The 22,523-nt window shown below is 57.9% G+C and overlaps 2 protein-coding genes across 2 annotated transcripts in view; both read left to right on the top strand.

Moving 5' to 3' along the window:
- Positions 1 to 20,495, top strand: part of LOC120404011 (maestro heat-like repeat-containing protein family member 7) — a 134,375-nt gene extending 113,880 nt beyond the window's left edge. The window contains exons 12-21 of the mRNA XM_039536026.1: positions 10,170 to 10,354; positions 10,462 to 10,599; positions 11,320 to 11,434; positions 12,719 to 12,859; positions 14,644 to 14,820; positions 17,283 to 17,358; positions 18,275 to 18,375; positions 18,646 to 18,748; positions 19,197 to 19,256; positions 20,264 to 20,495. Of these exons, the coding sequence (XP_039391960.1) occupies positions 10,170 to 10,354; positions 10,462 to 10,599; positions 11,320 to 11,434; positions 12,719 to 12,859; positions 14,644 to 14,820; positions 17,283 to 17,358; positions 18,275 to 18,375; positions 18,646 to 18,748; positions 19,197 to 19,256; positions 20,264 to 20,448 (1,281 nt within the window). The 3' untranslated portion in view covers positions 20,449 to 20,495. The remainder of the gene's footprint in view (positions 1 to 10,169; positions 10,355 to 10,461; positions 10,600 to 11,319; positions 11,435 to 12,718; positions 12,860 to 14,643; positions 14,821 to 17,282; positions 17,359 to 18,274; positions 18,376 to 18,645; positions 18,749 to 19,196; positions 19,257 to 20,263) is intronic.
- Positions 1,430 to 6,422, top strand: LOC120404275 (maestro heat-like repeat-containing protein family member 2A). Its single transcript, XM_039536501.1, has 7 exons — positions 1,430 to 1,518; positions 1,634 to 1,732; positions 2,655 to 2,806; positions 3,157 to 3,300; positions 4,419 to 4,508; positions 5,803 to 5,876; positions 6,319 to 6,422. Exons 1-6 carry the CDS (start codon positions 1,431 to 1,433, stop codon positions 5,845 to 5,847), a joined length of 618 nt encoding a protein of 205 aa, XP_039392435.1. The 5' UTR covers position 1,430; the 3' UTR covers positions 5,848 to 5,876; positions 6,319 to 6,422.
- Positions 20,496 to 22,523: the final 2,028 nt, after the last annotated feature.

Below are 22,523 nucleotides of genomic sequence, written 5' to 3'. Positions count from 1 at the left end.
CGTGTCCCAAGCCACAGGCCACTTTCCACTGACCTCCCCCCACCCCTCGGCTCTCCGCCCCAGGTGTCTGTCGGGCAGAAGGTGGCGGCACGAGGACCTCAGGACTGTGCCGCTGGAGCAGGGGATGGAGGCAGGACTTATCGGCAGCCTCATTGCTGGGGCCGCCCAGCAGGGGAGGGCGGCTCCAGAGGGGAGTGAGTCGCCCAGGGCAGCTACAGGGGCGCCGCGGTGAAACCTTCCCTCCGTGGGTCTGGGAGCTGAGCCCCAGGCCCGCGTGGGATACAGGCCTCTGGAGAGGGCTCCCAGCTCCCTCAGTGAGAGCCGCCCCTGGGTCCGTATGGATCCTACCAGGAGATGCACCATCCTAGGCACAGAAGCCAGAAGAGGGGGCGGCCCACAGCTCCCCCGAGAACCTCCCCCGAGCCAGAGGCTCCTTCAGGAGACAGAGTGAGCGGGTGCAGCGCCAGTAGGGTCGTGCCAGGCTCCCATCTGGGTGCGTAGGTGCAGTGCCAGTGGGGTCAGTGGGGTTGTGCCAGGCTCCCATCTGGGGTGATCAGGTGCAGTGCCAGTGGGGTCAGTGGGGTTGTGCCAGGCTCCCATCTGGGGTGCGTGGGTGCAGTGCCAGTGAGGTCAGGGGTTGTGCCAGGTTCCCATCTGGGGTGTGCGGGTGCAGTGCCAGTGGGGTCAGTGGGGTTGTGCCAGGTTCCCATCTGGGGTGAGCGGGTGCAGTGGGGTCAGTGGGGTCCTGTCCCGTTACACCAGCTCTGCTCACCCACAGGATCAGGATCAGGGTAAAGTGCCTCTGCCCAGAGGAAAAGCCCAGGAGTTTGGTTAGAAGAGCCACATCCCCTGCTCCAAAGAGACGTCTGACCAGGACCTCCTGTCTGGGGTGGGGCCTCTCCAGGGCACTCTCTGGCCTGGAGCTGAGATTTTCAAAGCCCCCTAGGGGGTTTAGACACAGAAGTCCCACTGGGTTCAGAGGAGCTGTATGTAAATCCCCTTGGTGGCTCTGAGAGTCTTGGCCTGAGACGGTGCGCAGATCCCAAGGGTGGCTTCAGTCAGGCTGGAAGAGGGGCACTTACAGGGCTGCATGTCGGGGTGCTCTGGCCTGGTGGGCCAGCTTCACTGAAGGGAGAAGGCAAGGTGGGAGGTCACCCAGGAAGAGAAGAAGACCCATCCTAGGCAGGGGCCAGGCCAAATATTCTCTGCCTTGCGGGGTCAGTGTTCGGTGAGTGTCCCCTCTAGTACCTGAATCCCTGCCCCCTCAGCCGGGCATGTTACCCCCCTTGGGGCTGGCGCCCTTATGCCCCCCCCCCCGGCTCTGGATCACTAATGGGCTCTGCCGTTCCTTCTGCAGGAGGCCTCGAGCGAGCTCCAGGCGGCTGCCAGTGATACCTTGGCCGCCCTCGCTGGCAGCTACTCGGCCGGTGATGCGGGAGCTCCAGAAACACCTGAGGCCCTTTGTGCTGCCAGCGGAGTTCACCCTCCTCACCCTGGGCAAGGCCATGGCGGCCAGCGGTACGGTACCACCCCATCCCCCGCGTGGGCCCATTGCTTCGGGGATGCTTGCGCCCTGCAGTGTCCCTGGGCCTGCAGTTGCCTGAGAGCCGGTCCCGTCCATCTCTCTGTGCAGTGTACAGGTGCGTCCCTTTCCTGGGCATCACCCTGACCACCATGCAGACCGTGATGCGAGGGATAGATGACAGCAGGAGACGAGGGGCCTTCTGCACCGGTGAGGGGACCACTTGGGCCAAGCCTTTGTTCTAGATGGTGGGTAGAGATGGAGCTGGATCGGCCCCAGATCCCGGCACCCCATGACCCTGGGATCTGAACAGCCCTGGACTCTGAGTGTGTAACCCTGATCCAGACCCCAGCGTTGCCTCTTGGCCCCGTCTCTAGTCTGTGGAGGTGGAGGAAGGGGAGGGACAGTATGGTCTGGACCCCTGGGTTCTTCTCCCTGCCGGGGGAAGGTGGGGCTGGCAGGTTAATTCATTGGGCAGGGATGCGCTCCAGTTACTCTGATGGTGGGAGTCGTAGAAACACCTGTACATGGAAGGCACTTTTTAGCGGAGGTCTTGGTTCCCTCCATGTCTTGGGGAAAGGGTGTGTAGGTGCTGGATCTCGGCACACTGACAGGTGTGTCATCATTGGCTCCATGGCATCAGGGCCCGGCCTTGTCTCTGTCACGCCTGCTGACTGCAGGGACTCATGTCATGCCCCGAGGACCCTCACTTAGGGTTGCCAGTTTGGTTGAATGTATTCCTGGAGGTTTCATCACATGACATAATCTTTCATGAAAGATTCAGCTTTGATTGCTGGAGATCCGGGGCAATCCTGGAGGGTTGGCAATCCTACGTCACTGTCTGCCCGCTGGAGGCTGCGGCATGAACCCTGGGAAGGAGGGGCCGGAGAGTGCAGCATGAACCCCAGGGGGCAGAGTCTGCAGCATGAACCCCAGGGGGCAGAGTCTGCAGCATGAACCCCAGAGGGCAGGGGGCAGAGTCTGCAGCATGAACCCTGGCACACAGGGGGCTAGGTGGGAGTAGACCCCTGCAGAGACTGAAGTTCCTGAGAGTGCAGAGTTTGAGCTGCTCTGTAATGAACCATGTCTCAGCCCTGGACTGAGCTGCCCTTTGCCCCCTGCCCCCCAACAGCCCTGGAGTGCACGTGTGGGGCAATCAGCACTTACCTGAGGAGCTGGGAGAGGAGCACCTATCCACAAATCACGCTCCAGCGCTTCTCTGCACACCTGCTCCCCACGTACCGGTACCTCCTCAGCGCCTGGCTGCCCAGCGAGGACACAGAGGTGAGGGGCTCGCACAGGCACTGTGGCCACGGGGCGCTCGCTCTGCATCTCCCCACAAGCCCTTTCGCCCCTGGCCCCTTTGTAAGGAGCAGACCCGGGTGGAAATCTCTCCTGTCTTGGGGTGGATAATGTCACCGGATGCTGGGGGCTGTGGAGGTGGAGGGCTAAGAGCCAGGATTCCTTGGCCAATGTCCTCCTGCAGCATAGAGGCCAAACTGGTCTCCCTGCATCTCAGGCTGGTCCCTACTGCTCTGGGTGCCTGAGCCAGTGCTGGAAGGAGAAGTACTGGATCCAGTGACTGAGCCGCAGGGGACCAAGCCAGCAGTGACCCCGTACCCATCTCTCGACAGGTCAAACTGGCTGTCCTCAAGGCCCTGGGGCCAGTGCTGAACATCCTGCTGCCCAGGAAGGAGCTGCAAAACCAGATCTATGGGGACATCCCCCTGCTCCTGGCTCTGTACGGGAAGAACATCGAGGCCTTTTACATCACCAAGGTGAGGAGGTGGGGGGCGTTCCCTGCAGGCTCCATGGGCCAGCAAGTGAGCTGTCAGATCAGCTGCAGGATGTTGGATGGGGGTTCCCAGGGCTGGGAAGGGGTCCCAACACCAACCCCCCTCCTAGGGGGTCAGAGTTAACTCCTGGAACAACCATCACACATAACAACAGCACAACACTGTTCTGTGACCCCTGCAAAGGCCGGAGCAGACCCAGGCCAGGATCCCCAGTAGGGGTTACACAGCACAGCTTACAGCAAAACAGCTGTGTCCCCCCCACCCCCGCCTGCACGCCTGGCTCGACACACACAGACTCTGCCCCGTGCCCTGGGGTCAGTCCAGCCGGACCGTACTCTGGGTGGTGCTGGCGGGCTGGGTGAGCTCAGCATGGTGGGCTGGTTAGTGGTCTCAGCTCCTGTCTGCTGAAGGCTGAGAGTTGACACAAATCCCCTTTTACCAGCAGCCGGCTCTTCTGCCAGCAGCGCCCGCCCTGCCCCAGCTCAGGGCTCCTGTCCGGCAGCATCTTTGTTTTCTTTCCAAATTTCCCAGGCTGCCCCACACCATTCATTCAACCCCCCCACCCGCAGGGTCCGAGTTAAGTCTGTGTGTTTGAGTGGCACGCCCCCCTGCCTGTCAGGTTTGTGCAGAGGAGCTGGGGAGGGAGGGAGGAAGGGAAGGAGATCTCTCACCAGCTCCACAAGGGTGCAGAGCATACACCCAGCCAGCACCCAGGCTGCAGAGCGCTCATGGCTCTCACTGTGTGGAGGAGGGCTGCCTGAGAGGCCGACTCTGGACCAGGATCCAGAACTCCAACAGTCCACGTGTCAGGGTTGCTCAGATCTGGGGCTCCAATTCCCAATCCCACCCATGTCAGGCAGGAGTGACTCCATCATGGCCAGTGAGCTGCTGCCCCAGGGTCAGAGCAGAATCTGGACCTCTGCACTAAGCAGAATTTCCCCCTTCACCACCCTTCCAGGGTGATGAGAACCTCTTTCTCCCCAGAGCCTTCAATGGGGTGAAGCAGACACCTCTGTGGCTGATGAGTTGATGTCAGTGCAGCTGGGACCTGCTGCTCCCCTGTGCCGGCTCTGCCCGACATCTCTCCCTGTCTGTTGCAGGTTCTGGGACAGATCTTGCAGGCCTCTTCCTCCAAGAACCCGATCCCAGAGGTGTATGTGGCGGCCATCTCCCACACGCTGAGCTACCAGGTATGCGGAAGTGGGGCTGGCATGGGTGTGCTGGGGCCAGTAGATCTCGGGGACGCCAGCAGGCATCCGTAGCGTGCACAGTGCTCCCCACCCCCTGTACTGGAGACCTCCCTGTGCCCTCAGCATCCCATACAGCGGGAGTCGCCAGTGCTCAGCACCGCGCAGTGTCTGTGGGCCCAGTTCTCCTCTCTTGTGTGTAGTCCAGGGGCGTTTCTCCTGATTTACTCTGGTATAAGTGAGAGCAGGATCAGGCCCTTTAGTCCCTTCTCAGGGCTCTGGCTATGTCATACACAGTCCGTACCGCAGGGTCTGCGATGGTCACATGGCCCAATCCGGTTCTGAATCCTGCTCCTAGCCCCATCAGTGTGAATCTGCACTGGAGTCTGAGGAGTTGCAGAATCGGGCCCTGGTCCCTTTGGGAGGTTCCTGTTTGAGCGAGCAGGCTCCTCTGACCTGTTCCCATCTCCCTGCAGGTCACTTCCAAAGCTCAGCGGCCCTATCAGCTCTGCAGGGAGAACCACACAGAGATTCCCCACGTCTTCCTGCAACTCGGTAAGGGGGTGGTGGTGAGAGGCTGCAGCCCAGACGAGCGGTGCATGGGGTGCCTCGAAGCTCCCGCTGCTGGGCCCAGATCCCTGATTCAGCACAGGAGAGGAGAGCTCACTCCTCACTGCCCATCATTCTGTTTCCTATTCCCCGTAGCCCGTTCCCATCCATCGCAGCTGTTGGGGATTTTCCATCGAAAACTGTTGATGGGCAGGGGAGATACCCGTGTGGGGATCCTGGCCCTGATGTCATATGTTATTGGTGCTGAAGGTAGGAGCAGGGGAGCAAGAGCTCAGAGACTTCCCCGTATATCATGTCAGTGCGAGCGCCTGGTGCAGCACAGGGCCCGCTTTGCAGCTTCAGGGCCCGTGGGTCTGGCTGCAGGGCCCTGGGTGTGACCTGCTCCCTGTAGCAATGGACAGTCCCCCCCGTGCTCCCATGCTGTGCTGGGTAGACACACCCCAAAGCTCTGCACACTCGGACACTGAGGGTGAGCCTGCCTGCACCAGCCATGGCTGGGGACAGGTGTGGGTGTGGTGCCCCTGCCTGGGCCCAGCCTGCAAGGGGCACTCAGAGATGGGGAGGAGGGGAGTGAGGATGAGCATGGGAGCCCTCACCAGGTGGCCTTGTTGGTGACACACGGGTACATTGTTACAATGAGGTGGGGGGACTTTGTGATCCTGCCCCAGGCCATGCGGAGCTAGTCTGTGGCTCTGGCTTAGTGACGCTGTGTGCCCGTCTCTTCCAGTTCCGGGGCTGGCCAGCCAGAAACACCTGTGCATCAAATCAGTGAAATCAGTTCTTACTGACGGGAGTCCCAAGGTGAGAGAACAACAGTGCCGGGTGTGGGTGAGGCGGGCAGTGCCGGGCGTGGGTGAGGCGGGCAGTGCCGGGCGTGGGTGAGGCGGGCAGTGCCGGGTGTGGGTGAGGCGGGCAGTGCCAGGTGTGGGTGAGGCGGGCAGGGTGAGGCGGGGGGCGAGGGTGGCTGAGGGAACTCTAGGGAGCGGAGCTGAATCCTCAGCTGGGCTGGGAGGTAGACCAGCTCTCAGGGGGACTGAGAGGAGCGGGGGCAGGAGTTCATTCACAATGGTGGGAGCGGGGATGGAAGTCACCAGAGAAGATAGAAGATTTCATCTCGGGGGTTGGGCGGGGGAATCCGTCCCTCAGACGTGGGGAGGAAATGTTGCTGGCTCCCGGTGCCGTTAATACCCTTCGTTCTCGTGGGCGTCGGAGTCTCTGATTGATCCTTGTTCCCTTGCAACAGGGGGACATCACAGCCTACATCATGGTCCAACTATTTAACATCAGGGTCTTGGGCCAGGTGCCGGACGCCCTGCAGGGGCTGTGCTCCATGGGGCAGCCTTGAAGACCGGCCCCCTGTTCGCATGACCAGCTCCCACCCTCTGCCGCAGGTACTGCTCTGTCTCCCTGTGCCTGGGGGGAAGGGCTGGGGGGAGCGGCCATAGAGCCCGCAGGACTGAGAGAAACCAAGGCCGAGCACCTCGCTCTGGGCACCCTGCCCCACCCCGACCCCTGGAGCTGGGGCCAGGCCAGATACTGGTTGGGAAGAATCAGGCTGTGGGGCTGGCCCAGAAGTGAGAGCATCCGCAGAGCCAGGGGTTGTGCTCAATAGCCATTGCAGTCTGGGAGGGGTGGCCTGACGTGGAGCCCCTCCCCCGTCGTCACTGCTCAGACCTTCCCATGGCCCCTGTCACCCCTGACACAGCGAATGTCCGACCAATCCCCAGCCGGGGCCCAATCCACCCACCTGGTATCTGAACCCTTCCCAGCCAGGAATGAAACTCCCCCCGAACACCCTGGGGCAGGGGAGGAGCCTCCCCGTCTGGCAGGTGGGAACTGAGACGCAGAGGAAGGGCTGTGGGCCTGGTCACACAATCCTGGGTGTAGATCTGGGAAGTGGACTGGGTCCCGGCCTAGAGCCTTTCCCCCAGGGGCACCTTCGCTTCTGCCCTTTAGTCTCCCCTCCGGCCAGGGGGTCTGTGCGTGTGAAATGAACAGGGAGGGTGGCGGGGTCCTGGCACACAGCCTGGATGGGAGCTCCCCTTGGCTTGGTCCCCAGGCTCAGAGACATCTTTGTCATCCCACTGTCCTTCTGTTATTGCTAGGAAGGGAGTCCCCCGATGAGGGGTCTCCAGGGCTCCAGTAAGCAATCCTCATTCCCGCCTGCAGGTACCACCCTGCCCTGCCCTGCCCTGCCCTCTGGGTTCTTCGCTGTTGACTCTGGCTGGACTCTTGACTCCGGGCTCTGGCTATGACTTTGGCGTGACCCTTCTTGGCTCCGGATTTGGGCTATGAACCCCGGCTCAGTATTCTCCTTGCCTTTCTCTAGCCTCGCTGCAGCCCTCCAGCCACCGCTCCACAGCATTGCCTCCTTCTCCTCCTGATCTTCCCCAACCTCTCCGATTTCGACTACATGGCTTCGACCTTTGCGTGGATATGGACTTTGGCTCGTACTTCCGACCACCCGGCTTCGACCTCTGGCCTGGACATGAACCCTGGCTCCGGTTCTGCCTGGTATGTCACTCAACACCCGTGTCAAAGTTAGACTCAGGTCTCACAGTTTGTCAGACCACTCTGTTTTATTAGCACAGCGCTCTGCTAATAACACCCAGATCATGTGACCCGCATGCAAGACACAAACTATCTTATTTATACAGAGAAAAGGGTGAGAACTTAACAAGATAACAAAGGAAGCAGAATCAGATAAGTTTACCTGGGCTACAGGGGCGGCTCTACGAATTCCGCCGCCCGGGTCGCTCTGGCGGTCTCCGGTCCCGCGGCTCCGGGGGACCTCCTGCAGACGTGCCACACGAGCCGCGGGACCAGCGGACCCTCCGCAGTCATGCCTGCGGGAGGTCCACTGCTCCCGGGGCTCCGGTGGACCTCCCGCAGGCATGACTGCGGAAGGTCCGCCGGAGCCGCCTGCCGCCCTCCTGGTAAAATGCCGCCCAAGCGCGTGCTTGGCGCACTGGGCTCTGGAGCCAGCCCTGCTGGGCTAGGCATGCAGATCTTATTTCCTTACTAACTATTACCGATCTTCTGTTAATGTTTCGCCATTAGCACCATTGTTTATGCCTAATGTTTCTTTTCCTGGCACCTGTATTTCAACATTTCTTATTTCTGCTTAAAGGTACATACAACATTTCTTTAATCCATTCTTATTTTTACAATATAATTCATTCTACTTTCACACTAACATACAGGATTTGTTCATCTTTGTTTATGTTCTTGTTACTAAGGAAAATGAAATTAAACATGAAGTTAATTATTAATTAAAAAATAGGAGATTAATTATGTGATAACCTGAAGGATATTGTAATACTGAATGTCACCTTGTTTTTCTTTCTGTTAGCAATACGGGGAATGATGGCTACTCTGGGACAAGTTTATTTGGTGTAATTTACCCCCTTTGGACTAAAGAATTCTGCAGTAACACCTCGCCAAAGGTTGGGGTGAGGGACTAGGTGAGACTGAGACTGCAGACCTGCTCTAGACGTCAGTTAATTCTATTGCAGATGGGATTTATTCTGACAACCTTTAAAGTCAATTTTCTGTTGAGAGAGAAACGACTTGAAGAAACACGTTGTGTAACCTTTTACCCGGCTAGCCTGTAACAGCCACTGACTGCTAGGGTGCTCCCATTCAACAGGAACCTACGGGCATCAGAGCCTCCGCCACTAAAGGGGTCGCCTGACAGCCCCAAACACTGCGCCAGAAGGAGGCCCAGAGTCTGGCTGGGTCCCTGGGGGGGGGAGGGAGGAGACCCCCATGGACACCGGAGAGGAGTGGTAATCCCGAACCCTGATGTAACTGAACCGACACCCCACAGCCGCCTGCCGCTCCGGGGGCGTTTCCCAGGGTCCTAGGCCCTGATCCTTGTCACTGGCTGACAGACAGTCGGGCAGAAACGGAAGGGGCTGGGGGCAAACGTGAGTCTGTGCCACCTTGATGCCCCCTGACCCTGGGCGCAGTGGGCTCCCCGAGGGTGAGAGAGCAGCCACACGGCTGCTGTAACCTGGGGCCCAGCCATGGCCCACCAGGATGGTTGTGGCAGCTGGCACTGGTGGGGCATGGCTGACCCGTGCTCCCTGGATCCCTCCCCTTTGCAGCCCCTGGCCAGAGACTGCTCTGGGTGCCTGGGCTGTCAGATCCCAGCCAGCCACTGGCATTGCCAGACCTCCCTGAGCTATGGTGCTGCTGCTCTCCCTGCTTCTAGGAGTCACTGCCTCCCCGTGGGCCAAGATGTGACAGTGCTGCCCGTGGGAGCCAGCTGAGGTCACTCAATTAGGGTGAACTGCAAACAGAATGGGGCAGACAAACCCCAGAAGCTGGTGGTTATTCCAATACTTAGATTTACCAAGCCAGCACAGAACAGCTTCTACAGTACCTCACTGGTTACTCAGAAGTTCAAACACTGCAGTTCCCTTAAAGTGCCCAACCTCAAGCCTCCATCCAGACACACACGCCAGCTATGATGATGATTACTGAAAATCTTATCTCATCATATAAAATAAAAGGTTCTTCCAATCTCAAAGGATCAGCCACATACCCAGGTCCAATTAACTAGATCTTACCTAAAATACACGCTATAGGGGGTTGGAACTTGCAAGGCAGCTGCTGACACAGTGTTGGCTCCAAAAATCCACTCTCTCTACCAAACTTGTCATCTCATCGAAAAATTGTTGATTTGCATTAAATAAATTATCCTCTTTAATTCTTTATTAATTGAATCTTATACCAGCTGCTCCATTATCTTGCCTGGGATCGATGTCAGGCTGACAGGCCTGAAATTACCCAGGCCATCCCTTTCACCCGCTTTAACAATTGGCCCAACTGACTCTCTCTCTGGAGCATATACGGAGCCTGGGCACTTAACCCAGGGCTGTGAGTCCACTGGGCAGCAGGGCACATGCAGCTGGGCATGGCCACGCTGGGCCGAAGTCCCTTGTGTGGTTCTAGCCAAGGTCTCACAGGCTAGGAATTGAACCCAGCATCCCAGGCCTTAGCCCCCAGCCCACCCCCACCCCTCTAGGTGCCCTGGGGGAGCGTGGGAAGGACGAAATCCCTGCAGTGATGTCTGTCTCCTGTTCTTAGCTGCAGGCCACAAGAGCCCTGTATGTGATCCTGCAGGAGCAGGCCTGCAGGCAGGAGGTGAAGGAGCTCTTCCCTCAGCTCTACGTCGCGCTGCTCTTCCACGTCACCCACACAGTGCAGCACACTGCTTCGCAGGAGAGGGAGCATAACCAGGAGGACACGGCCGCACCCCTCAGCCCCGTCAGGTACCACCAGCCCGACACCCAGCCTGGGTTCTGCAGCGTCGCCCGCAGGCACGCGGCAGGGCCTGGCCTGGGCTCACTCAGTAACAAGAGGCTCGCTCTGCACACAGGTTCGCGGTGAAGGCCATGGAAGCTTTGCTTCTATGCGCTGGCTACAAGGAGCAGGTCACCTTCATGATGAAGCAGGGCGGCTGGGACCTGCTCATGAGCTCTGACACGCACCACAAAGGTGTCTGCCTGCTTGCCCGGTGAGTGCTGCCCAGAACCGATCACAGCAGCAGCTCCCCTCCCTGGCCCAGGACACGGCCACATTGCCTTCCCTGCTGGGTGAGACGCGGCTCCCAATCGCCTGCATGGAACAGGCCGCAGCCTCTGTGCTGTTGGCCAAGGGGTCAGTCGGCTACTTCTCCACCCTGCGCTGCCTGGCGAAACCGCTTCCTGCGTGGCTCTGGCAGGCATGGCTGGGCAAAGACAGCCTCCGCCATGTCTTTCCGCAGCGTTGGTGTAGCCCTGTCAGGCCCAGCACATGAGAGAGACAAGGTGGGGGAGGGAATGTCTTTGGTTGGCCCAGTGACTGTGGGTGAGAGAGAAGCTAACACAGAAAGCTCCAGCGCTTGTCTTGGGTGAATCTAAGATATTCTCTCACCCACCCTTCTGTCTCTCATCACCCAATATCTGGGCACATGAGGAAGACCACCGACCCCACCGACACCCTTCTTTGTCTGCAGTTCTCTTGCAGCCACAGCACTACGTGCTCAGAGCTGGCCTCATGGAAGGGCTCCCTGTCGAGTGATTAAGGGTTTGGGTCTCTAGCACATAAGCCGCTGGGCATTTTAAGCCAGCAGGAACTAGTCCGTGCCAGCTGCGCGTGACTAGTCGCCCGGGATCCCCTGTCCTGGTTAGATTCATAAATGGAGGACCAGTCCTTGCCCACCTTGATGATGTGGTGTTTGTGTTTCCTATGCCAGGGCCATGGTTTCGCTCAATTTCCAGGAGCGAAACTGGATTTTCTACCATCTGATGGCCATCCTCAGCGATCGGGACGATAGGCGGTACGTCCCGGCCGTGGCGCTCTTCATTCAGGTGAGCCTCACCAGCGGGTGAGGGTCGTGAGAAGAGCCCCGGCCCAGCGGTGACTGGGGCATGGGGCTGACCTATGGCCAGGGACAGCAGATTTGTAGAAATTTTGGTGGTGCTCAGCAGAACCTGCCCCTCCAAACTCTGCCCCCCTAAACTCTGCCCCCAACCTGCCTAAGTCTCTGGGAGGGAGTTTGGGTGGGGGAGGGGGCCTGGGGTGCAGGCTCTGGGATGGGTCAGAGGGTGGGAGTGCAGGAGAGGGTGGGGATGCAGGCTCTGGGAGGGAGTTTGGGGACAGGAGGGGTGTGTGGAGGGAGGGGCTGCAGGCTCTGGGAAGGAGTTTGGGGGCCAGAGTGGGGTCGGGAAAGGGGTGGGGGGGCAGGCTCTGGGAGGAGTTGGGAGGGTGCGGCGCTTATCTGGGGCTCCTAGGCAGGGCAGGCCGGGGGCCCTCCATGTGATGCTACCCCGAGGCACTGCCCCCACAGCTTCCTACTGGCTGCAGGGGCACACCCACCCCACCCAGGGGCCACAGGGAGGGGCTGGCAGCCATGGGAGCAAGCAGGCAGGAGGCCGCTCTGCTGCGCTGCCAGTGGTGGTGGGGGCCCCAGGCTGTTTTAAATGGCCTGGGAGACGTGGGGGGAAAGGTGGGGCTGAGGCCCATGGTGCCCAGGCACCATGGGCCAATGGAACTTGCCGCTCATGCCTATGGCCAAGAGAGGGGTGGCCCTGAAGGCCCTGGGGGTGGGTGGGTGAGCAGGGGCAGGGAAAGCTCCTACAACCCTAGGGGTGGAGTCACTCAGTCTGGGCATTGTTACCTGTCCCAGCTGGTGTCATGGGGCTGGAGCAAGGCCCAGGGTCAGGTGTCTCTTGTTCCCCAAGGCTCAGTTCCATAGAATGGTCCCTTGTGTGACCTCGGCCCTCGAGCCCCCTCTGACATCCGTGTGCCATGCGCAGGCCGGGCAGCCGCCTGCCCATTCATGGCCAGTTCACCTGCCCCCCGCAGACCGGGCGACCCTTTGGAGCACAAGGCTGCAGACCCCACCCCCCACACCACTGCTCCGTGTGCAGCTGAGCCTTAGTGAGGGAGCAGGGCAGGCCTTGATCTCAGCTGGAGCCTCGAGGGGCCGTCGCGCTAGCAGCGTTTCAGTGGGGCCCACACAGTGACCAATCGCGATGCCCTGCATGCAGCCCATGCCGGGCCTTGGCCAGTGGAGCTAAGGGCCCCGTGGCAGAGATGAGTCGCGAGAGGCCAGCCCCGTTCTCTAGCTTGATTTGCTGTTGGTGTGTTAGCTCCTCCAGTGCCCTGACCTTGGCTACGGGCTGGAAGACGCCATCGTGGAGGAGATGAGCAGGCAGCTGAGAGACCACCAGACCGTGGTGCGCTGGTTGGGGCTCAAAGGCCTCCTCAATCTGGCCCGTCTCCCAGAGAAGGTGAGAGGGGAGGAGGGCTGGGGGATAAACCCAGAACCGCAGGGAGCTGCTGCAGGGCTGGGGTCATTGAAACCTTCCCAGGGGGTATGGCCCTGGCCTGGAGTCAGGAGCCCTGGCTTCTATTCCTGGCTCTGCCACTGACCTGCGGGGTGCCCTTGGGCAAGCCCCTGCCTGGCCTTTGTCTGCTGTTCTGCAGGGCAGGGCCTGGCTCCTGCAGGGTGCGTCTCTAGGTGTGTGGAGCATCTGGCACAGCTGGGCCTGATTGTGTCTGGGGTCTCTGTGATCCAAAGAACCCTAGCACTAGAGTAGCAGCAGAGCTGCAGACTCTAGACCCCCAGGGATTGCTGGCGACCCCAGTGATCAGGGACGCTTGGATAGAGCCATTTCACTACAATTAGGAACCATTTTTTCCTACAAATCCCCTTTTAAAGCCTCATAGGTTTTAACTGTTGACGTCACGGCTCTGTCCCGCAGCACTCGCTCCTCTGAAGAGCTCTGGAAGGGCCTTTTGCTAAGATCTCATAACAAGTTTGATACCCACAATATAGTGAAGGCAGAGAAAGTCCTTGGGGCTTAAATACACAGATCTGACAGCCTGGTAAAGAGGAGACAATCTGAAGGCAACTCTCGTTAATGATCATTTACTTCGCCTGAGAATAGGGGGTCAGTCCGGTTTATTAAACCCGGACTATGACTAGATCAGACATGGAGAGGGCGTGACTGTAATTCTCTTTGTTATACACCATTCCCATCGTTCCATGCACTTCAGCCTGGTTTTCACTTGCTTGTGGTTCATTTTCCTTTCTGGAAACGGTTAGCCTGTATATGACCTATTTTTTCCCTGATGCCGGTTGAGATTTTGTGGGGCTGTCTTTGAAAGGTTGAAAAACCAAATACAGAAATGACTGAATCTGGCTTTTAGTAACAGACTAACCCTAGAACTAGTGTGCAATATTGGCTCCCTCCCCTAGGCTGGGCTGTAAGGACCAGGATTCAGGAGAACCCAGGTTCGGTTCCTGGCTCCGCCAGACTCCCTAAGTGACTGTGGGCGAGTCCCGTAACCTCTCTGTGCCCGAGTTCCATGTCTGTACAATGGGGATAGAAATCCTTCCTTCGTGTGTCTAGCCTGTAAGCTCTAGGGCAGGGACCGTCTCTGACTGTGCCTGGAAAGCCCCCAGCACAAGCCCTTATTGCAGACAGGCCCTCGAGGTGCTATTTGAACAATAATACACTTGATTTATTTGGGGTCAACGTGTTGTGTAGAGAACTTCCCACGGATGATATCTGCTAATAAAAACCATCCCCTGAGATCTGGGGGACAAGGAAGCAGCTGCTTATGTTGCAGGTTGCCAGACCCACTGCCCGTGATCTTAGCTGGCTGTGCAAAGGCTTTGAGGCTGTAATATGTCTCTGGAGGCAGGGCGCTGGAAGACTTTTTATAGTGGAGGTGCTGCACCCCCCCCCCTTACCCCTGTCCACACACCCCTCCACCACTAGAGCTTTGGTCAGGAGCAGGGCCATGGCTCCAGGAGGCGGGGGCGGGGGATGGATGGGGCAAGGGGACCAAGGCTGGGGCCATAGCTGGGGGTTGGCGCAGGGCCGGCAGCTGGGACCCTGTGTGTGGGGCCAGGAGCAGAGTCCTGCGTAAAACCTGGGAGTGCTGCAGCACCCCCAGCACCCCTAGCTCCCATGCCTCTGTCTGCAGGGGAGGCAGACATTGTTTTGGAAATGGCTTGTTGGGTCACTGGAGGGTGTTTCGTAAAGCAGCTCCTTGTTTCACACAGGTGGGGAAACTCCAGCGTCTGCTGCCAGATGTCCTGGAGCGACTCCAGGAGGTAGACAGAGCCCTCATCCGCAAGGCCATCGCCGTGCTGAAACACCTCCTCACCGGCATGGACAGGCAGAGCGCCAGCTGCGCGGCTGTGCAAGTGGCTGAGCAACTCCTGCCATTGTTTGATGATGTAAGGCCTGGCAGCTCACAGGAGATCCCATCAAACTGCGGACATGTGAATGGGGGCTAGGGGGTGGGCTAGCAGGGCCTGTGCTATGGTCCTAGCCAGAAAACGGATTGTCATAAATCATGAGCCCATTCCCGCCTTCCTCTCACTCCATGAGAGCACATGGCAGAAAGGATGGGAACCCTGGTGTCCCGCAGGCCTACTGACAAGGATGAGGGCAGCCTGGGGACGAGGCTCCCCTTGGGGAAGGACGTGCATTCCTGAGCCTGCATGCAGCGAGGGGGCCTCTGCAGCACAGGGTGCTGCAATGCTCTTGCTGGCTTCCAGGGTGACAAGTGATGGTACTTTGGTGAAAATCTGCCCCTCCTTTCCCTGGCCAGGAATCCTACAGCTGGCCTGTCAGCGCCATAAGGAAATGGCTCTGTCTGTAGGTTCTGCAGCTACCGCCCTTTCCTCTCCCCTTCGTTCTCATGGCAGGGCAGCGTCAAAGGAGGGGAAAGTTCTCCTCAGATCTTTTGTACCCACAAACTAGCCCCCGCCGGCGCATTCACCAGACTGATGTTCAGTCCCACACTGGGTGGCGAGATCCAGCAAGCGGGCAGGAGAAAGGGGCCCATCCGTTACTGCCTTCCAGGGGTAATGCCCCAGTGGGGGCTCCTGGAGGGACTCCCCAGCTCTCATACTGCCGCTCTTTATTTAGTAGTGGCACAGGCCTGGCTAAAGCTGTTCCCAGGGTCTCCTGGATCCCCAGCTGGCCAAAGGGACAGGGCAGCCTGGACCAAGGATGCAGGATCTCGCCCTGGGACGAGCCCTTTAAACCAAACCCCTCTCAGGCCCGGGGGGAACAGAACAGGTTCTTTATGGGGCAGGGGTTATATCCAAATAGTGTTAATGAACACAACACCCATTGTTGTCAGAAGTGTGTTGTCAGAGTGCTACCGGTGGTGCTCTGCTTTCTCCTTGTTGATATCACTCGGCTGCGCGTGTGTTCCTCGGTGTGCTACCCCAGCTCTGCAGATAGCTGACACAGCAGACCCGACGAGAACCCCCAATAACCACAGAGTCCAGTAAGATGCAAAGCCACGTCGGCTAGGTTTATTGCGACCTCGGACACAATTGCAGTTCCCTGTAGGTTTCTTAGCCTAATTCAGGGCATACTAAGAGAAAGTGCCTCTTGGCAATGGACCCGGCTCATTGGCGGGACTTTCCACTGCCCCCTCGGCCGGACAAAGGCACCGCCCCAGGGATGCATTCTTATACACAGACACAAACAAGTTACACATCACACCTGACGTATGAGGTACAACCCCTCCACGTAGCACGGTACAACCTTTCTATGTATTTAGGTGCCCCCTTCTACCTTGTACATGTTGGTTCGATCAAAACAACTCTATCCATCATTTTACCCTTTTGCCCCTGTCATTGGGATGGGCCAGCCTGTTCTTTGTTATCTGTGTGGAATGTGCAAGTTTGTGAATGTTCAGTACCTTTTAGATATGTATCAGCCCTTTCCTTGCCAGCTTCTGTGAGCAGGGCCTGCCTCTGGCTCACAGCTTAACTTGGCTTTATATTAGCAAAGTCTTGTTCATTACTTTAGTTCAGGCCTCAGGCCTCATACTGGGCCTTTATCATGGCCTGCACTTACTACACCCATCACCAGGGAAAGGCAAACAGGCCTCAACAACTGGAGGGAAGACCAGAGAGGTGGCAGTTCAACATCTGCCTGTGCCCACTGCAGTGCAGCCCTGATGCCCCCATACCCTCCCATGTGTTTTGTACAGAGCCTGCCCAGCTGTTCTGAGCTGACCCCTCACCCCACCCCAAACCCCTGGAGGCTGGGTGGCTTCCAGTCATGGCTTCCAAGGCCCCCTATCTGGGAGCTCCTGCACATTTACCACCCCTTGGCCCTAGTTAAATTCACCCCAGGTCCCTGAGCATGGCCCAAACAAACACCAATGTAGAAATTTGCCCCCTATGCCTGGCCCCCTTGGCCCGGCTAGAGGGCTGCTGTGGGTCAACACCAGTGTGAGCTGGGCCTGCAAAGTGGGTGGACAAACTACACCCCCCCTTCGCTCTTTGAATCTTTCCTCATCGCTCCCTCTCTGCCGCCCCTGTTCTGACACTGCTCCATCCTGAATGTTTCCCCTTGGCTGACACAGGCGGGTGCTGATGTCAGTGCACCCAGAGCTGGCTGTGAGAGCCTAGGGGCAGTCTCACCACCACTTACTGCTCTCCCTGGCCAAGAAGTTACCAGGCTAGCCCCTCAGCTGGTGGAAATCTGCATCTCTATTGCCTTCAATGGCGCTATGCCCATGAGACTCTGGCCCCAGTTGTGGCTGTATGGCTGGGGGTGAGTTACCAATACCCCCTGCAGGGCAGACATCTCTGGCACAGTGTGCACTTGCCCTGCTGGATGAGAATGACTGTCACAGTGTCTCCTCCCCTCCCTATATCATCTCTTGCAGGTGACCAGCAAGCTCCGGGTGCTCTCCATCACCCTTTTTAAAGACCTGCTGGAGCTTGTAAGGTGGACCAACCGGAGTGAGATGAAGGAGTATGTGCTCCAGAGCTTGGTCCCACTGCTCCTCCTTGTTCATGATGAGCATCCCAACGTGTCCCAGGTGAGGCCACGAATTGGAGTCTGCAGCTGAGATAGTTACAGAGCGACCATTTGTTTGGGGGGGGGGGCAACATGTGACACCCCCCTTTAAAGGGTCTGGCCGGTAGAGGGCAGGTGCTCAGAGCTGTGACAATCAGGCACTCAAAATCACTTGAATGTTGAGTCCAGTAGTGCCATGACCATGGAACCCCACCCAACTGCTGAGTCTTCTCTGCATCCTCTGAGCTCAACACCCCCCTGCAGTCAGGCTGAGAGATTGGGTGGGGCGAGTGGTCGCCTCACCACTCCTACAGCCACTGGCCTCCGCACACTCCCATGGCTGTGCTTGTGGGAAGAGCACAACCCTGGCCATATCCCTACCAGGAGCAGGGCTACTCAGCCTCCAGATGGTACACAGGACCCAATGTGCCCTTAGCCAAGCGGCCCGGACAGCCCGTACTAGCCATGACATGCCCAAGCCCCTCCCCCCCATGCCTCTGCACATGCTAGTGCTCATGGCCCCCATCACTTGGGACACAAATGCCACCAGCACTAATGAATTCACCCCATGAGGTGGGGAACTGATGCGCAGCCTCAAAAATATTGAACCCCCATGGGCATTAGGCACCTAAATCCCTTTGCAGCCCTGGGCCTAAGCAACTTGCCTGAGTTCCTGCAGGAGAGCTGGGAATTGAGTCAGGTCTCCAGCCATTGCCTTAGCCACACCGCCGACCTTCCGTGAGCAGCCAGGGCAGGGAAGCGTTCAGCACGCACGGCCTCCCTGGCCTCCGGTAACTAGGCTAGTGGCTTCCAGCTCCCGTAACTGAGTCCGGCTCGCCCGGCCCTCTTGTTTTGCAGGTGTGTTGGGACACCTCAGCAGTGCCGCCCAATTCCTGAGGTGGCACCAGCTCAGTGGCCTCATCCAGCACAAGGAAACCTGGCGAATCTGTGACTGCCTGGTGAGGGAGCCCTCTGGCCATTCACTGCACAGCCCTCGCTGGCAGAAGTGGAGGAATCAGTGGATAGGGCACCCCCGATTGCCTGGCTCTGTGCCCACACTGAGCCCCAGCCGCGGGACCACACCAGGCCCGGGGTGTGGTCCCTCTGCGTGATCCTCCCAGCACAGGAAGGAGGGGCAAAAACAGGGCGTGCGCTCCACACAGCTGGAAGCTGGCCTGTGGGACGGAAAGGCCTTTCATAATCTTGTTCTCCCTTGTTCTGGCTCCTAGGTGAGGCGCTACAACGGGAGAGCTGATGACTTCCTGTGCCAGACCATGGCCTTCCTGCAGAACCCACAGACTCCAGTTAGGGAAGCAGCCATCAGGTTCCTAGGTAACCACAGAGCAGAGGGGTCCCTTTAGCAGAGGGGCTGGATCTGGTCCCAGGCTCTCCTCAGTCCCTGCCAGCAGCGAGAAGTGACCCCTGGGCTCCTGATTCCCTAATGAAGGCGAAGGGGTGTCAGAAACCCACAGGAGCAAGCTCACCCCAAACTGCCCTGATCGGCTGATAGGACCCCTCTAAGCCCACTGCTCCTCATGCAGTCCCCATTCTCCGCCCCCACCCCACCGTGGGCTCTTGGGAGTGGACCTTCAAGGCGCTGTGCTCTCCTTTGGCAACCAGCCCTGTAGCCATCTCTGGGGACTCGCCCTTTCCCCTGGGGATTCAGGAGCGTGTCCTGGCCAGTGAGGGGCGGGGGGAAGCCGCGGTGCTTGGAGGGTGACAGGCTCTTTAACACCCTCGCTGGGGACGCGGTGATGTGATGAGCTGTTTGTGTGTGTAGGGCTCACTGCCCGGCAGCTGGACCAGGGGAGCCAGAACAAGTTGAACGCCATCTGCAAGAGTGAGTGGTCCCGCTTTGAGTACTGAGCACTAGGGGGATGAATGGCCCAGGGCTGCAGGGTGGGTTCAATCTCCGACGCCAGCAACGTGGTCACAGGCGAGAGCCACAAGGGGATGCAAAATGTAAATCCCCAACCCCCTGATCAGCTGGCCCCTCACCCTGTCGTGTCTGCTGGTTGGCATGTGCCCAGGCACTTAGCCCTGACCTCAGAGCTGCGGCCTGGTAGATCCCCAAACTGGGCCTTAGCTGGCTGGCCTTCGCAGATGATTGCCCCCCACAAACACAGCCAAAGTGGGGTGCTGCCTCCCCCCTTGCACTCACTAGCCCAGTGTTTGGAGCAGTCACCTCCACGTGGGACACCTGGGGTCAAGCCACTGCTCCAAATGAGGCTGAAGTGACGTCCGGTCACCTACCTCCCTGCTGCGTGTCCAGACCCCTGGGCAGCACAGGGCAGAGTAGCATCTCCACCACATTTGTTCGGGAAAAGGGAAGGGTGGGTGACATAGCTCAGACTCCTCACTCCCAGAGCAGATTCACAGCTGGGCCTCCCAACCGGAGCTAGAGAATGGCTGAGCTCCCTCCTCGGCATTTCCTGGAGGGCAGCAGGGCACCTGAAGTTAGGCGGCGCCTAACAATGCCCAAGCCCCCTTTGTGACTCTCCCCCTCTCTAGGCCTAAGTGCCCATCTATGCATTGTGGGGGGAAGGGAGAGGGTAAATACAGGCAGGGATGAGGCTCTCAGATACTGCAGGGATGAGGCAGTCCTAGAAATAGTGAGTGAATGGGGTTCATTGGGACTTCTTGCCTGTGTCTGGAGGCTCCCCCAGCTGTGGAGGGCGGCGGGGATGTTTAGTGAGGGTTGCTGGTTGTTCCCGCTAGTCCCCTGCCTCCTGCCACCTGGCCTGCTGCCTCCTTGTCGTGGGCCGAGAGGTACAGAGCTGGCTTGGCCTGCCAGGGCTCTCCAGAGTGCCATGGCTCTGACCTCCATTTCCTTCCTTTCAATCTTAGACCTCAAAGGCTTGCAGCAGGACAGCAAGTCCTCAGTCCGATGCCTGGCTTCTCAGACTATTTTCATCCTGGAGGCGTTCAAGAACCAGCCTCCAGCCTGCTGCGGCCTATGGACATTGGTCCATAGGATAACAACAATGTGCACTGAGGATAGCCCGCTCATTGAAGCTGCCCAGCTGCCCTAGCTCTGGGAAAAGCAAGCCTCCCTTCTCTGGGGGCTTGGTGCATCCGAGCCCACCTGGAGCAAGGTGGAACACATGGCTTCTTCCCAATTGGCTGCCTGCCCTGCCCAGCCATGTGAGTAGTTAACTGCTCGATAGCTTTCATCATCATGTACTTTTTGACAGGTTTCCATGCACCGTGTTGCATTTACATCCTGCCCTCCGTCCCCATTTCCAGTCGTGTACGTTCTTGATGCCGTTGGCCATTTTGAAAATTTATTTTGTATTATTTTTCTGTGTTTGGCCGGGGGAAGGTTGTGTGCTTGTGTTTTGACATATTTAGAGAAAAAGTACGAATGAGTAGAAAGAGAGGCTGTAAAGGGTTTGCAGTCCCCCCCCCAGCCCCCACCGTCCGTCCATCTGGGTGGGAGACCACACCCCTTGCTATGATACTTCCGGGTACGGTGGTTCAGGGGAAAATTAGCTCAGTGTTAATGGCTCTAGCCTGCAGTCAGGCCAAGTAACGGTAGAGAGTCTGTTTGCCCGGGGCCCTCAATCAGGGCAGGGCGTCAGTCGAGAAGGGGATCTGGCCTACAGTCAGGCAGGCAGAGCAGCAGGAGGTCCATTTGCCTGGCCCTTGATCAGGGTAGGGCAGCAGTCAAGTAGGGGGGCTCTGGCCTACAGTCCGGAAAAGCTGTCTCAGTCTAGGGGAGGTTAGCTCTCTGGTGGGAATGTCAGGACAACCATCTGGCATCTGGATTCAGGCGGGTGCCAGACCAATTCAGGCCTCCTGACAACCAGGGGGGAGGCTGCCACTCCTGACGTTGAGGTGGTAAGGGCAGAGGAACTCAGGTCCTCCCATTCCACTGCGTCCCAGCCCAGGACCCTAACAGCAGTGGAGTTGTCCGCCACTGGGTCAGCGGGGAAAGTCCAGCCGCAACACGCTGGCTGGCTTGTAGTCAATAACACAACCAAACCTAATTCTGCTTCCCTTGGCTCCATCCGACACACCCATTCCGTGTGTACATGGGTTCCAGGGTTGTTGTTCGCTTCGCTGGGATAGACAGCTAGTGGCAGCCCCCCCAGCTCCTCGGAGATCCTGGCGTCTGGCAGCTTTGTCAGCACCTCTGGGTCTCTGTCAGGAGAGCGGTCTCCGTTGGGTCTGGGCTCACGCAACGGGGAAGAGACGTCCTGCTCCTCAGGCAGCCCTCCCCCGACTGAGCTGGAGGACCAGCCTTTTATAGTTCCGCTTCCTGTCCCACCCCTCTGCTTCCAGCGGGGAGGCCATGCAAGTCCCCGTTCTACCCACCAGGGGGGCGTTCACGGATCCCTCCCTGTCTGTCAGGACAGGAGACTATGCCCTCTCGCTACAGAGGCCTTAAAGAAAAGGAGTTTTAAAAAAAGAAAGATTGCTTAGGCTTAGAGGAAAAAAGGAAAGAAAGGTTATCTTAAATAGAAGAAAGAGGGGAAACTAGAGAAAGCAACAAGAGAGAGGAGTTTGTAAGAACGTAGTAAAAGGTTATTTTTGTTGGGACTAAAAAATTATGAGAGTAAAAAAAATTGAACTCAATTTAAAAAACCAAAGGCTAATTAAATAGAATAGGAAACATAAAGGAAGGTTGAGAAGGTCGGGTGAAAGAACTCACATGGCAGAATAATTAGCGAGAGATTCTGTGTCAGTGACATAGGGCTGTGTAAAGTACAGAAAACAGCAAGAGAGAGAAAGATCCCTTTTTGTTAATAAGCAGAAAACAGAGCTGTGCAAAAGAGAGAAAGATCCTTACCATTTCCCGCCGTTGTTCAGCCATCGTCAACCGAGCAGCACAGCTTCCGCTGCAAACTCTGCTCTCCCATTCTTGCATCAGTAGCAAATTTCTCCATGTTGTCAGTGCTGGGCTCCAGTGAAAGCTACAGAAGGAAACCATTTCCCGCCTTTTATCAGCCATCTTGAACCGAACAGCTCTCCTACGTATCATGCCATTTTTCCAGGATTACCCATGCAGGCACCATAGCGCGGCAAGTATGTAGCCCACTCAGATCTCTGCTGCAGTCTTGACCATTGTAAATACCTCACGCATTATCCAGCAATATGTGAAGTT

Source organism: Mauremys reevesii, linkage group 4 (assembly GCF_016161935.1).
Source record: "Mauremys reevesii isolate NIE-2019 linkage group 4, ASM1616193v1, whole genome shotgun sequence".
Classification (NCBI taxonomy): Eukaryota; Metazoa; Chordata; order Testudines; family Geoemydidae; genus Mauremys; species Mauremys reevesii.
This window is presented reverse-complemented; position numbering and strand designations above follow the sequence as displayed.